Source organism: Poeciliopsis prolifica, unplaced genomic scaffold (genome assembly GCF_027474105.1).
Source record: "Poeciliopsis prolifica strain line A6 unplaced genomic scaffold, Auburn_PproV2 SCAFFOLD077, whole genome shotgun sequence".
In the NCBI taxonomy this organism is placed as follows: domain Eukaryota; kingdom Metazoa; phylum Chordata; class Actinopteri; order Cyprinodontiformes; family Poeciliidae; genus Poeciliopsis; species Poeciliopsis prolifica.
Window position 1 is genome coordinate 1,020,871 of NW_026562452.1, and position 15,926 is coordinate 1,036,796.

Consider the following 15,926-nt stretch of genomic DNA (forward strand, 5'->3'; position numbering starts at 1 on the left):
AGTACAAAAAATACATCTGTATAAGCCACTTTTACTTCCTTGACCACAAGCACCGACTCTACAGAACTTGTTAAAAACAGTCATTACTTAAAATGGATCACTGATCAAATATCCTCAAATTAAAGACTGGACTTTCCTATAACCTCTGAGTTAGAATATGCATTTGCAGACAAAGATTACTTAAAAAAAGTCCATCACATGTCAAAAGCGATATTGAATTTCAAGCAAGATATATAGGAATATAACATTCCTGCCCTTTTTTATTTATGGAGGGTTGAGTTCAAATCTTTACCTTCACAGCACGTGTTATCTGTTTTGTTATTATTCATGCAATTAGACACATAATTACATAAAGCAGCATAGATGCAATAGTCAAAACTTTCCTTTACAGTACATAACAACACTATTTTAAATAATTTTAGGACCAACATTGAGAAAAATGTTTCTATGTTCTGATGAACTGCAAAGAATAATTTTGGATTATGAAAATAAACAAGCAAAAACTAAATGAACACAAGAAAACAGACACACAAACGAAAATAAAAACTCAAGGATTCCATTCGCTCTGCTCCTTCTTTGTGCAGTTTTGGTAATTTTCAGCATAAAGCAGCAGTCATTTAACTACATTTTGTGCCAATCATGCATGAATTTGTTCCTGCCCTGGGGATGTTTTGCAGCTGATTTGAAAACCAATTAGAGTAGTTTTTAACCACCTCAGTTCTAAAACCCATGATGATATGCTTGATTATGTGTGCAGCTGCCAAATCATTATTTTTTACATTTTAACAAATTATGTCTCAGAGAGTAAATATGGACAAAAAACTTGTGAAAACATAAACATTATACTTTGAATTGGGTGATACATTAATTGTTACACCTTTATTTAAACACCACACATCTTCAAGGTGGGATTCTAGTGCTATATTCAGAATAAGTGCAGATCTGGGGCTGTTATTATTCTTGCAGGACAAGAATAATCTGCAACCATGAAGTTAATTCTTTTGAATGCTTCATCCATCATTCGTACAAATATTATATCACTCACTTGCTGATTATCAAACAATTTATGTCTCCCTCGATAGTACAACAAAAAGGTTTCCTTCCAAAATTTATTCTAATAAAGTGTTCCCATGCTATCAAATATCAAACCATAGTGAAGGACTACCCGAAGACAACTTCATGTCTCCCAGTTCAGTCCATTCAGGGCTCTTTTGTTCCACCTGTCACTGTGGATTTAGATTTTCTTATAGGTTTTGGGTGAATTGAGCTTATCTCAGCTGAAGACTCATTGATGAACAAAAGCCCATACAAACAGTTTAAGAAATGCTCTTTTACTTAGCTTTCACAGCAGAGCTCTTATTTCTCTTAACTAGCTTTCTTTAAAATCAGTAAATGAAATTATGTCTTCTGCAAAGCACTTTTAACTGAAAATTGCAAAAGGTACAAGGTTCAACTGCAAACACTAAAAGTAGCTGGACCAGTTACCAAAATGATTGAGACATTAAGGTTTTATAAAACTATGTCGTGCTTTTTGGACCACTTCAGGATAGTTGGAGATTCTGAAAATGACCCAAATATTAATATCAATAGACTTTCAGAAAATGTATTCTGGAGTCCCGTCGCTGTCCTTTGTCCAGGCTGAATAGATCATGCCTAACAAGTCTCGGAGTGTGTTAGACACAGAGGATTTAGCAATTTGAAGACTTTGAGTTTGTTCATGCTGAATAGCATGCTTGTTCTGGTGTACCTGCATTCACAAAAGGGGAAAATGCTTAATTAAAAGGCCTACATTTCTTATGGTGCTATATGGTGGTTTATGCTAAGATGTACGACAAATGATGAATTGCTTGAAATCTGCCTAGTTTATGATAAATTCAAATCTTCACATAGAATTATTAGTTGTCTGTTCACAAGATATATATTCATTGGACAAATTAAATGAAGCAATTTGTTACCCCAAGAGGAAGAATGCAACCAAACAGCACATCACTGACATAAAAAAGCGTTGCCAGACACAATAGACCGATGCACTAAACAATGGAACGTTACGGTTTTCATCCCTGCAAAAGCAGTCATCATACCTGCTGATGTACCACACTGTGTTCTTCATGGTTCTGATGACAAGAACCAAAGACAACTCCCACCACTTCTTTACTGATCGGATACAGTCCTTCGTAGTCTGCAGTGAAGACTGACGCCATCTTTAATCACAACAGAGTCCATCTGTCGATGGTTGTTCTCTTTCTATCCTCTCTGTCTCTGTTCCAGTCTCTCTGTTCCAGCCCTCCGTTTGTTGTGGGGGGTTCTAATTTTCCATCCAACATCAAACCAGCATATCGACGGGCTCATGGGCCGCCCAGCAGGGGGGCGGCTTGAACATGCTGGACTGGCTGTTGTCCTTTTCCAAGCAGCAGATTAAGTGAACACATTTATTTTTCACAGTATGTCTTGGGTATCCCACAAAAAAAAAATAAAAATGAATAAATATCAACTTTCTTGGCCCTTGACTTCAACAAGTCTGGGTTTAAAAAGACACCAAGGATTTTCCCTGTTTTTCCAGTTTGTATATTTTCCTGAGATGTGACAGATTAAATTTTAAAGTCTTTTTAATGGAAAACTTTGTCCCTCATCCATCACAATCATCTGAACTACTTTTCAAATGTTCAAGTCTACTGTATGGAAAAGAGTCAACTTAAATAAAACTCAAATGGTGCTCTTTTTAAGAAAAAAAATTCAAACAAACAAAAATTCAGACAAGTTGAAGCATTTACATTCTATTCTTTTTCTTAGTTCTTAATGCAAACTAAAATGATTATAGTATTTATTTCCATCAACAAAATCCATTAAGTCATCAATAACAGGAGCCAGTTGCCTTCGTCTTGCTCCCATGGTCCATGTTTGTCACTGCAATCTTTCTCTTGTTCATAAAGAGTTCAGCAAGACCATTGCTGAGGGACGGGCATCTTTACTTTAGATTACAGCTCAAGTTGTAGAACCCTTTTGGAGAAAACGAGAACCAGATGCTTGCCAGCACAAAGACGTTGTAGCTATGGTAACTGAATCAACAAGCATGAGGACAACACCGAATTTCTAAGCAAAAAAGAGAGAATTGTCAGTCAGGCAGAGCTGACACAAATTAGGCTAAATCTGAAGAATACAGAAACTGAATACATCATTAAATTCCAGATTTTAAAAGCTTTATTTATCTACTCAGTGAAGTTGTAAAATCAGCCCTGTTAAATGGATTAACCCCAAAAACAGGAGCGAGATGGGCATCAAGAAAAAATTTGGAAAGAGGGGGAGAAATTATATTCTTTTTGTATTGCTGCTTCATCAGCTGCTCACATTTCAGTTAGATTTCACACTTACACATTGAGTTGTGACCGGGGTCATAGGCAGAATACTGCTCCTTACAATGGCCAGTTTTCTCTGCAAGCTGCACCAGCATAGACCATGAGTGCCAGGAGACGGCCATGCCTAATAGAACTGTGCTACATTTATGCATATTTTATTTCTCGCTCTCAAATTTTAACATATATAAAAAAATAAATCCTGAAATCATTACTTTGATGAAAAAACCCCCCACATATTTCTTGATGTTTTGCAGACTCTCACACCAGAATTCTGAGCAAACAAATTAATATATCCACTCAGTCATATAATGTGCGCTATTACACTTTGATTATACTGAGGGACACAATTGTTAAATTTGTCTAACCCAATACATTCTTCCGTCTCCATTATCTCTCATGACATGAGATTTTTTCACATTTAGTCCCATGAAAACAAAAATCCCAAATATATTTTAATGATTATTTTTGGTGCACAAATTAGTGTGTAACTGTGAAGTTGAAGCCAGAGAGAAGCAGAGTTTTGTAATTGTGGAATTCTTCTTCAGTCTTTCACAAACACAAGACAACAGTTACACCTTTTCAAACTCTTAAGTATAAGTAGACAAATTGTATTGTTTCAGTCACACCCAGTTTAGTCTTTGAAGCACACCCAAACAACTTTTAAAACAAGGCTTAAAGTTTTTCTCTTTGATAAAGCTTACAGTTAAAATAGCTGTGTTTGCCTTTTGAAATCAATATATTTCTATCAAGTAAGAATTACAAACTGGTCTGCAAAAAAAAAAAAAAATGTTAGAAAAAAATTTTGTGTGGAAAAAAAAAATCAATGGATTAAAACCAAAACAAATATTCTTACAGATCCTGGAATACAAATTCCCATGCAGCAAACTCGGGAAGGATGGTTTAACAACAACAAAATGATAAATAATTAAACAGACTGCTACAGAAATACTTCTTATTCTCCGAGGGAGTGAGTTGCTCAATGTTTCTTGCATGAAGAATAATGCCCCAAATGCATGGGATTTCTGACAAGATTCCTAAGGTTACAGAACTCCATTGTCATGAGCAAGAGTCACAATATAAAGGACACTGCAAAAGCCTCCAGCAATTTAAAACCAGTTTTCGTCAAGTATAAGGGAACAGCGTTTCATAATCTGGCCTTGGCATGGTTGTGTTTTGCAACAAGACATAATAACTTGGGTAATGGAACAATGTGTAACTTAAACTTTAACACAATCTCACAATTATTAAGATGCTCTAAATCACTGTAGAATCAAATCAAATGACCTAGATCTGCTTTTGATTTTAGCGATACCATAACAATTTTCTACAAACAGGTTAAGGTAAAAACTCCAATTCTCCATAGACAAAACATATCTCATTGATTTTTTTTTTTTTTCCATATTGCCTCTGGGATATCTGATACCACCCACCCACCCACGCACACACACACACTCACAATCTGCACAATAAAACATTCATCTCTGTTGTTTTGCAAGAAAAAAAAACAACAAAGAACTAGAAAATTCCTGAAGAAATTTAACCCGGGCCTGCCAAAGTGTGCCCGTCGGTTTGGACCCAGCGTTCTGATGCTAAACATTAGCATCCATGCTAAAGAAAGCATGACTTACTGCATTCAGTATACTAAACATGGGTAATAAGTACCCATGTTTATTGGGTACTTATTACCCACAGAGCTCTAAACTGAGTGAAAAAGATCATGCAGGATAATCTTATTGCACCACTAGTGGGGAACAGTGAAATGCTAATGTTCGTGCTAATGTTAATGCTTGAGAGGAAAAGATAATGCAAGCTAAGACATTCTATTAGGTGAAGAACAATAGGTGCCTGCCGTGCAATGCATGGAGGCAGTGATAGTCACTTGCGAAGGTTATTTTAATTTAGAGGCTGACTAGTCTGAAGTCTGGTTTGTCTGAAGCAGTGGTCAGATTCGACCAGCAGGGGGAATCTGAGTGACGTCACTGCTCTCCTTATGCACTGCTAAGGGCAGGCCCCAAAAAGAGCCATTTAGCTCAAGTACCCTTGCAGCGAAGACCTTCTCATGTAGCTTACAAACGTTGAGACAGCGGTATCTTAGCAACGGCACGTTCAGAAAGCGGTATCTTAGCAACGGCACGTGCAGAAAGCGGTATCTTAGCAACGGCACGTGCAGACAGCGGTATCTTAGCAACGGCACTAACGGCGGAGCTAGCAACGGAATTTATTAACATTCGGAGCGTCGAAAAGAACTAACAGCTTTCTGAAAGTTAAACTCATTTACAATCTACATATTTAGATACTCATACCTGAAGAAGGGGAGTATTTTAAGAAAAGAGCCGGACACCGTGCTTTTGCTCCAAGGAGGAAGTTCTGGTGCTCTTCACTATAGCGAGAGCCTCTAAAATAACCAAATTTCAATCCATCACAGCTGCAAGTAACAAGTATTTTAGTAATTTATTATTCTGACTAAGCATATTAATCTCTCTCTGTCTTAATGAGCCCAAATGATTAAATGCAGGTGAGAGAAAATACCTGAAACATCGATATTACTAACTAGCGATAATAAAGCGGTTTTATTCACGGTAAAATCATCAGCTCTCAGGAAGCAGAGTTTCTCTAAATGAGACCAACTTGGTGAACAATAAGGACACCAGAGCAGGGTTTTCCTACAGTTTATATGTTTCATGGAAATCAATAAACCGCAGTTCATAGTTACCGGGAAAAGGACAAATAGTTTCTTCCTCTTTTGGTCCCAACCAGAGGAAAATGAAGATGCTGCTGCATCCATGAAGACAAACAATAAACAGTGAGAAATGAACCAGCAGCGGGTTGAACCGGAAGCAGTATGAGCTGCACAAACCAGGCGCTGAAATAAAACCTGATGGCTGCAGACGCCGCAGAAATAAATAGATAGTCTGGACGAGACATGCGCAGTAGAGAGGCTGCTGATGCAACGTGACTTGTTACGTCAAGACATAAGACTGTAGTTCGGGCCGCTTTGATGCTTATGACGTGTGGACTGACGTCTTAGCAGGCTCTATAGTTGCTCATTCTTGGTCTCCATCGTCACTTTGCACTTGTTCGTCGTAAAGCTCAGATCTCTTGTTCTAGTTATTTTAGCAGCTGAACTCACCAACAGAGGAATCATGGCCAGCAGTTCTGCACCTGTAGAGACTGTAACCGTGGAAGCCCTGGAGGCCGTGATCGACCGCCTCTTCATCAACATGACCCCAGAGGAGTGGCTGAGACTGGAGGCTGGGAACCCAGCACCCAGCACCAGCTGCACTCTGGGGGACATTTGTGGAGAGATCTTAGAAATATTTACGTCCAACGTTCTGAGAAACCTCCACAAACATCAATTTACTATCGAGTCCTTGGAGGCGGCCGTGGGGAACAAAGTCCCAGAAACCTTTGTTGAAATTATGGGCGTCGGTGGAGAATACTGCTCTGAGCACGCGGAGTATTTAAACCGGCTAATTGTGAAATATCTTTTGCATCAAATCTATCATAGCCTGGACTCAGACTCAGATGATCCTCCAAGGAATCATGCTGACCAGGGACCTCTGAAAGCCGTAGTCAGGTATATGGTTGAGGAATCGATGTCGATCATTAAGGACCTCATGGATAGACTGCATCCACCCAATGAGGAACCCGAGACAGGAACTGTCAACAACCCAGTTCAGCCTGAAGAGCCTGAAGACGGAGAAAAAGAGACGGAGAAGACGAGTGCTGAGCCAAAATCAAGGCTCAAAGTTATGATGGGGAACATCAAGAGCATTTTCAGAAAATTTGCACAGAAACATTCAGCTAAGGTGACTCCACTGAACGCACCACAGACCTGTCCAAAGCAAGAGACGCCAACGCAGAGCGTCCATGTTGAGGACAGGAAAATGTTTCCAGAAGGTTCTGTGGCAGAGAAACAAAACTTTGTTCCACAGATCAAATTAATTAACAATTTTTAGGTGCAGAAAGTGGATCAGAGGCCATCGGTGAACCGGAGGAACGAGAGGACATAAAAATCAGAAAAATGGCCATGTTATGCCTAGTCAGCGATCTGATCCAGAGGACCATCGGGACAGAGTTGTTACCCGACAGAAAACCTTAAAGCCATTGTTGATCATCCCTGTGAAAAACTGTGGATTGAAACAGAACCCAGAATCCTCAGAATGAGCCCAGAATGGTTTGAACGACAAGGCAAGGCCATTTTCAGAAACCTGCTGCAGGAGAACAGGCAGGCCGACAACATCCTGCTCCTCCTCGAGTTGTTAATAGTTAATGTTCAGTAGTTAGTTCTTTTTATAATTGTTAATGGTTAGTTAGTTCTTTTTATAATTGTTAATGGTTAGTTAGGTCTTTTTATAATTGTTAATGTTCAGTAGTTAGTTCTTTTTATAATTGTTAATGGTTAGTTAGGTCTTTTTATAATTGTTAATGTTCAGTAGTTAGTTCTTTTTATAATTGTTAATGGTTAGTTAGGTCTTTTTATAATTGTTAATGTTCAGTAGTTAGTTCTTTTTGTAATTGTTAATGGTTAGTTAGTTCTTTTTATAATTGTTAATGTTCAGTAGTTAGTTCTTTTTATAATTGTTAATGGTTAGTTAGGTCTTTTTATAATTGTTAATGTTCAGTAGTTAGTTCTTTTTATAATTGTTAATGTTCAGTAGTTAGTTCTTTTTATAATTGTTAATGGTTAGTTAGTTCTTTTTATAATTGTTAATGTTCAGTAGTTAGTTCTTTTTATAATTGTTAGTGGTTAGTTAGTTCTTTTTATTATAATTCTCTCACAATAACATTCTAATAACCTCATTATAACGAGATAATTATAATGAGGTTATTGAGATACTATATTGAGATAGTATCTCATAATAACATTATAATGAGAAAATTATTATCTCATTATAATGAGATAACATTATTATGAAATAATGTTCTCATAATAACATTATAATGAGTTGATTATTATCTCAATAATAATCTCATTATCATCTCATTATAATGTTATGAGATACTATCTCATAGTAAATAATGGAATACTCTCAGTATAATGAGATAGTATTCCATTATAATAACATTATTATTATATGTTATAATAATAACATATGAGATATAATCATATGTCATATGATATAATACTATCTCATATATAACACTGAGATAGTATTGTAATATACTGAGATAGTATCTCATAATACTAGAAAATTCCTGAAGAAATTTAACTGGGGCCTGCCAAAGTGTGCCCGTCGGTTTGGACCCAGCGTTCTGATGCTAAACATTAGCATCCATGCTAAAGAAAGCTGCAATGTAATCAATAGCACGTGGATAGTCACAAGCATGACTTAATGCATTCAGTATACTAAACATGGGTAATAAGTAAGGGAAATAGCTTATACCTCATTTAAGGTAAAATGCTAATGCTCTGCCTTGCGCAGAGCATCATGCAGGATAATCTTATTGCACTGCCTATGGCAGTGCACTAGTGGGGAACAGTGAAATTCTAATATTTGTGCTGATGTTAATGAGCACAAACTTGAGAGGAAAAGATAATGCAAGCTAATATCATTACAGCGCCTTCGGCGCTGCATTAGCCACAGACGAATCTTAAGGCTTTTATTTTGAAATTTTCATTAAGCTTGATTTTAAATGGCCAATCTAATCCCATATATAACAATGATTGGGTTAAATCAGACATATAATGGTCAAAATAGCACTTACTTGATGGAAAAATTGTCAAGGCTTTTATTTTGAATTTTTTTTAAGCTTAATTTAAAATTTCCACACAAATTCCATGTGTTACAATGGTTGGTTAAAATGAGTTATAAAAGGCCCAAAACACAAGCAGTTCTAAAGTCCAGCATTTTCCTCAGAGTTCTGCCATAGTTAGAACTACAGTGATGCGTTTTTGTAGTCCTAATCAGCTGCTCGGCCCTGCTGTGTTCCGTTGCTATGGTAATGGATCCTCTGCCAGCTGTTGTGTGTGAGACAGAAAGGTGGAGAAAGAATTCTATCTTTGTGAGAGACCTAGTCAGTTTGACTGAAAAAAGCAGTCCAAACAACTCCTTCCCATTCGGAAACTGTGATATGTATCGGAAAACCGTTTGAAGCGTATGAGAGGGCTATCTTTCGTCTCCAATAGTCCTGCAATTCATATCTGTAGCTCATTCACATTAATAACAGCGACGAGATAAAAATGGTGTGTGCTGAGGTCTGACATTTTTCAGAAATACATGGAAGTGAACCTGGCAGAGCGTGTGGAAATCCTGTCGCATCACTTCGCTCTGAAGCCCCTTGACAGAAAACTGTAAGCCCTAGAAAAATTTCGAAAACATTTTACCGGAGCAGGCATGCGTATCTATGTCATGACCGAGTTTGATACTGATAGGACGATATTTGTGGGCGTGACGACGATTTCAAAATTTATTTGGGGTCAGAATCGCAGTCGCCATCATAACTCCGAATCTCACCAAAAGTAATAGCTCCAATACCGGATCGAGCCGCACTTTTTGATACCACTTTTGTGGGTGGGCACGCAGTGGTATGAGCCGCATTAACGGTAACAGAATAATAATAAATAATATATATAGGAGACATTCTATTAGGTGAAGAACAATAGGTGCCTGCATGCCATGCAATGCATGGAGGTAGTGACTGACTTTGCTGCTCTCCTTATGCATTGCTTTGGGCAGGCACCAATAAAAAAGCTTCCAAAAAAACAGATGATTCTCCTGCTTTATAGCTATACCGGTATATAAAAATATATGGATGGGCATCTCGACAGAAAGTTTATCTGATTAATGCACTCCATCTGCAATTAATGTGAATAGTCATATTTGAGTAGCTTCACTGTTGTGCAATACGTTTTGGGTTTTTTTTCCTTTCACTGAAGAGAGTTAAAATGAAAACTGACATAAACCTTACTTCATGGTTCCTTCCAAATAAATATATAGTTGGACTTTTTTTAAAACTCTACATATGCTACGACAAAAATATCCACAGTAGAAATAACATTTTCTATCGGCCTCATTTTCAACAGAAGAAATAAATACTAACCTTATTTGTTAGAAGCTTCTGAAAACACCACCAACGAACCTCAACCAAAATCTGTGACGGACGACAACAGCACCCTCTTGTGGCCAAATCACAACAATACATTTATATTAACGCCTCTTGTCTGTAGGTCATTCCCACCGTACACACTCATATTACTGCTCTAGGCTAATGCTTCTGGGTTGTTACCGTTAAACAGTGTGTCTTTCGCAGTTTTATCTCTATGAAATATGAAACCTCAATTCATACCGCCTGACCAGGAGGGCCGACTTTTTCGTTCAAAATGGCAAACGCTCGTCCGTGCGGCGCAGGCGCGGTGGCCAAGTGGTAAGGCGTCGGTCTCGTAAACCGAAGATCGCGGGTTCGAACCCCGTCCGTGCCTTTTGTCTGTCAATCTGGTTAAATCCATGTGTCCATAGTATTTCCTAATTGTTGAAACTTTAGGAATATTCAGTGGTAGTAGTATTACTGACACAATGTGAAAGCAACATTACATGTTAGTTTTAATATCATAAAAATCCTCTCATATCAGACTCAACATACTGGTGCAGTGTCCTCCACACCATGATCAGATTCATATCTGATGCAGTTCTATCATATCCAATTCACTAAGGCAACTATTTTTAAAAACATGTAATCACAGCAGCTACTTTGACATGGGTTGCAGCATTTTTCAGAAGACTTATTTATATCTTCAACACATCACAGATAAATTTCTATAAACCACATGCATCGACTGTCTGTTTATTAAAATGCTACACACTTTGATTTTTCTCCAGCTATTGAGCATGTCTTCTGAATGCATTCCTCCCTCACATCTTGAACTACCTATTGAACTACCTATATGTTTACGAAAAATAACTGAAATATTTAGTATTTTAAATTCTGCATGAAGTTACCATAGAGCAGGGGTGGGCACTCCAGGTCCTCGAGGGCCGGTCTCCTGCAACTTTTAGATGTATCTCTACTTCAACACACCTGAGTCAAATAATGAGGTCATTAGCAGGACTCTGGAGAACTTGATTGCATTTAGGAGGTGATTCAGCTATTGGATTCAGGTGTGTTGGATCAGAGAGACAACCAAGAGTTGCAGGACACCGGCCCTCAAGGACCAGGAGTGCCCACCCCTGCCATAGAGAGACACACAGCAAAATAACCCCTACCTCCTATTTCAGGAATAAGTGACAAACACATAAGGGCAACAAATGCAGAACAATTTTTGAGAGTATCCTATTACTTAACCTTGATTGTATATATTGTTCTTATTTTTGGTTTAGAAATCCCTGCTGATTTTCAAACTCAAACATCTGCTGTCTCTGAGATGCCAGTTAATTAGTCTTTTGAAAAAGCAAATAGAAACAGTAGTTAAAATGCACATTACACTACATTACACTTTATCTTAAAACATAAACTAGAAAAAAATTTATGTTATAATTGGATAATTTAATATTTACATAACCAAAGACAAGAAAACAAAAGGAACTTCATATAACTTTATTTTTGTACTTTACAACTTTGACTTTCTTGTACGGCGAAGGTTCAAAACAACTGAACAAGTGTTTGTAGGCTTTGACCCAGACATTCAACTTTCAGCTCTTAGCTGGATACATTACATGAACTGCATCTCTCATTTCGATTGAAGCTTAAGGACAGAGCACTATTTTAACAAAGAAGCTGTGTTTTCCTGACTTTATAAGAACAGGGCTCTGAGTAACATCTGGGCAGATTTAGATTACATTCCATGTACATGGAAAGAACATACATAGGAAAGAGGACTAAAAGGCTTTGACTCAAGAGTGAGAACAGTCTTCTCTTTAAAAACTAAACGAATATAAAAAATATTTCAGAAATGGTCAAACTTTTGCTCAGGTGTTTCCACAGTTTGTTTGTGGATTTGGCACCATCTAGTGCTGAAGATGTAGATTTCATGCACAAGAAATTAGTTGATAATTTTTCATGGAAGTTGAAATATCTCCAGCCTCTACTGCGGAGAAGGACTGCATGGAAGGAAGTTTTTGTGAACTTCTGAGACGAACAAAGTAAACTGTGAAAACCCGACATTCACCTGATTATTTTACAGCCTGGACAGGAAATTAGGTAATTTGACAGCTATTCACTTAGTCACTGGAAAGCTATTGCTCAACAAACTGTAACTATGTTGTGAACACTCCTTTAGACAGTAACACATAACTGCTGATGATTATCTCACTGCAGACTTAAAGGAGCTCAGACTGTTAGCTTAGTAAATTTCACCCTGCTTTTTTAGGCTTCATTGAAAGATATGACAGAGAATGTAAGGAAGGAGTGGACGCCTCTTCCACATATAAAAGTAGCTTTGTGGGAAGTGGTGACCTGAACTGTAACACTTGGTCTTAGAGCTAATTGAAAAAGTTTAGTCTTTTGACTAAGGGAAAGGCTTATTTCACCAGTTTTGAGTGGTAACTAGTTACATTTATTCAATTACATTTACTTGAGTAACTTTTGAATGCTTTTTGTTTTTACTTGAGTAATTTTATTATGAAGTATCACTTCTCTTGAGTAAATGTCAGGATTCTCTAACCACAGAATGAAAAAAAAAAATGTTTTAACCAAATATTCACCAGACACACACCTGCTGTTTTTATTAAAGTTTCAAAAGTTTTCTATTGAAAGATACTGATTTGGAAAAATTTTATTTTGCTTAATTTTGTTATATTTTGATATTTACACGAACTATTGTCATCCTTGTCCTTAAAATACCAAAATTTCGATTTAGCTTTATATTTTGATTGTGATTTTTAAATGTTAAATGATTAATAATTTAATCAGTTACTCAGTACATGAGTAGACTTTTTACCAAATACTTTTTTACTCTTACTTGAGTAGTTTCTTGGACGACTATTTTTTACTTTTACTTGAGTAAAAATATATTGAAGTAATGCTGAGTAAACTCTTGTACAACTTTTGGATAGTCTGCCACCTCTGCATTTACATGTATATAATTTTCTGCTTTAGTTAAACCCACACTCTTACACACTTACTTAACAAGTACCACCATGTCTCATAAAAATGATGACTATGAAAATATGATAATTTAGTCAGTTTTGGCTGTATTTATAACGCTATTTCACAAATAGGCACTCAAAATGAAGATGGTTACATTGCGTCAGTACATGTTGCATGTTGGGTGATCGTGGCCGCACAGAAAATCCGGCCATAGTGCGTACTTCTGGATGAAAGGTGCTTTTCTCAAACACTTGGCTGCCTCTCTGTCACACTTACATAAAAACTCCTCACATTTGTCCTCTAAATTCTCTGAAATGAAAAAGATAAGAAATTTATTGTCATTAAAAAGATTTGCAAACCAAATCTTTGACCAATTTTGGGTCACAAAAATTATATTAAAAATTAATATTAGCTATGTGCTACCTGAACAGTTCTGTTGCCCTTTCATATAACCAACCGCATACTGAAAAAAATGTATGCTTTCTTCAATGATTTAAAAATATATACATACCGCACTCAGCTTCCCTGTCCTCGCAGGTCCAGTGATATTTGGCAGTTTTGGTGTAGCAGCCAAGACGTTCTGCATCTCCGTAACAGCAGTCATGCTTGTGGCAACACCTATAGCCGCAACAGATTGAATGCATTAGTTTCAAGCTCCATCTGGAGTGAACTGAGCAGCAGTATAGATGGGTGGCAAAGCGACACCACAGCTATTTTAAAAGCAGTCCAGGATCACCACTTTGCTTTTTCACTGCTCTTACTTGGCAGTCAGACAGTTTTTAATGGGCGAGATGTCTAGTGGTGAAGATAGAAAACAAAGAGACAGTAATTAGGATTTGGGTGTGGAGTTTTAGGCCTAATTTAAAGTCCCCGTTTGACTAGGCTAGTGTTGTGAAAAAGGTCAACATTCATTTGTTCCAATCCCCTGGTAGTACTTGTGGTTTAGTGGAGAAAGACGGATTCGGAAACTGGTCACACCTATTTTGGAACATACCATGCCTGCGCTGAAGAGTGAAAACACAGTGATGCGTGCTGAATTATAAGCTTCGTAGCCTATAATGCATGCATAGACCTGTCTGATTGTTTGAATTTTGGTAAATGCTGTCGTCAGGTGCAGAAGCGTACTATTATGTGAAAAAGTTTAAAGATAAGGTTTTGCCTCACCAGTCTGCTCTGTCACGGGGCCACCCCTCACCCCCCAACCCACAGTAGCATCCATACATCATGTAAGCCAAAGCAGATCTCCCAGTGCTGCATTTGATGGCTCCTGCAAGCTCAAGTAACCCTCTTTTCGTCCGGTGGGAACTGTGTGCGGCCACAGGAGCCACAGCCACTGCAAAAAAGAATAAACAACTGAAGAGGAGGAACAAACTTCTCTATTCCTGAGAATCAAACCATGTAGTCCTGTCTGAAACAAAAACCTTTTTATGCATAGCTGATGAGTAAAATCTTAACATTTCTGATTCACACTTAGAATCAAACTTGCTTCACATAAAACTCTTTTGCTGAGGTTAGATGTAAAATCATTCAATTCTTTTAGTTTATTCTTTACATGTTAATAAACATTTTAATCAGTGCATTGCTACTGTAATATCCACAGAGACTCTTCTTATTAGTAACTAGGACACACAGGACAAACTTCATTCTTATGTCTAATAAACAAGAGATTAGACTGATATGCTGTATAACCTAGAAAAATACCAAAGCTCACCAGCTCTTCCTCTCTTCCACAAACTTAATTTGATTTCCAACACTCACTTTACAAAAATTTCGCAATATCTAGTCTAGCTTCATCTGTAGTCTTTAAATCACACTTCCAGTTGTCTTTTGCACAAGATGTGAAACTTCAAATGAAACAGCTTACCAGAGAGCAGGAGAAGTATTTGGTAAAATGTCATTACTATGTGCAAGAGGAACCCTCAGCCAGGGTTCCAGGGCTACCACCGTCTGAGTGCAGAGTGAAGGGGAAGGCTTTTTTTAGAGGCTGCTGGAATAATCTCGTGAGCATCATCATTGGACAGGGCCTAATCCAATGTTTGTGACACTAGGCTCCCCCTGCAGGAGAGGGATTGTTGTCTAGATTTGTATATCTCTTTTAGGTGTGAATTTTGCATTTTAGAAAACAAGACCATTGGAAATATTTTTTACTTTTTAAAAATGTTTTGTATACTGAAGTATGTTGTGGTTTGCCTTTACTGAATCACTATCGAGGAAGATAAATCACATAGTCTACAAAAAGTCAATTAATTATTAACCAAAAAAGCTTTGTTTTACTTCTGCTAAAACATTTCTAGTACAGAACTAACCTGTTAAAAGTTTGACACAGGAACTGTTTATTTTATTTTTTATTTATTTATTTTATTTTGAACATGATGCAATTATAAAATCACACACATGAACTAGGAATGCAAAGGACATATTTGTGTACTACAATAATCTTAACATGCTCCAAAAGTATGTCGGGAAACATGTAGTTTTTACAGATTTTAAAAGTTGAACTGTTAAATGGATGCTGATAATGAAAAAATAATGAAATATGTTCAGAAA

At 37.2% G+C, this 15,926-nt stretch overlaps 2 protein-coding genes and 1 non-coding gene across 4 annotated transcripts in view; 1 reads left to right on the forward strand and 2 right to left on the reverse strand.

Annotated features, from left to right (window-relative positions):
• axin1 (axin 1) overlaps positions 1-6,174 on the reverse strand; it is a 30,588-nt gene extending 24,414 nt beyond the window's left edge. The window contains exon 1 of one of the 2 annotated variants that reach the window (XM_055021610.1): positions 6,067-6,174. The gene's annotated coding sequence lies outside the window, so the exon portion shown is untranslated. Of the gene's footprint in view, positions 1-2,081; positions 2,372-6,066 lie in introns of those variants that run through there. The other variant, XM_055021609.1, reaches the window with a different exon arrangement.
• A 4,530-nt stretch (positions 6,175-10,704) lies between these two features.
• trnat-cgu (transfer RNA threonine (anticodon CGU)) lies at positions 10,705-10,776 on the forward strand. Its single transcript has one exon. It is a non-coding gene; the product is annotated as a tRNA-Thr (tRNA).
• Positions 10,777-11,873: 1,097 nt separating this feature from the next.
• pla2g10 (phospholipase A2 group X) lies at positions 11,874-15,433 on the reverse strand. The gene is made up of 4 exons (XM_055021516.1): positions 15,244-15,433; positions 14,544-14,712; positions 13,891-13,997; positions 11,874-13,688 (listed from the first exon to the last, which is right to left on the reverse strand). The coding sequence occupies exons 1-4, from the start codon at positions 15,275-15,277 to the stop codon at positions 13,540-13,542; spliced, it is 459 nt and encodes a 152-aa protein (XP_054877491.1). The 5' UTR covers positions 15,278-15,433; the 3' UTR covers positions 11,874-13,539.
• Positions 15,434-15,926: the final 493 nt, after the last annotated feature.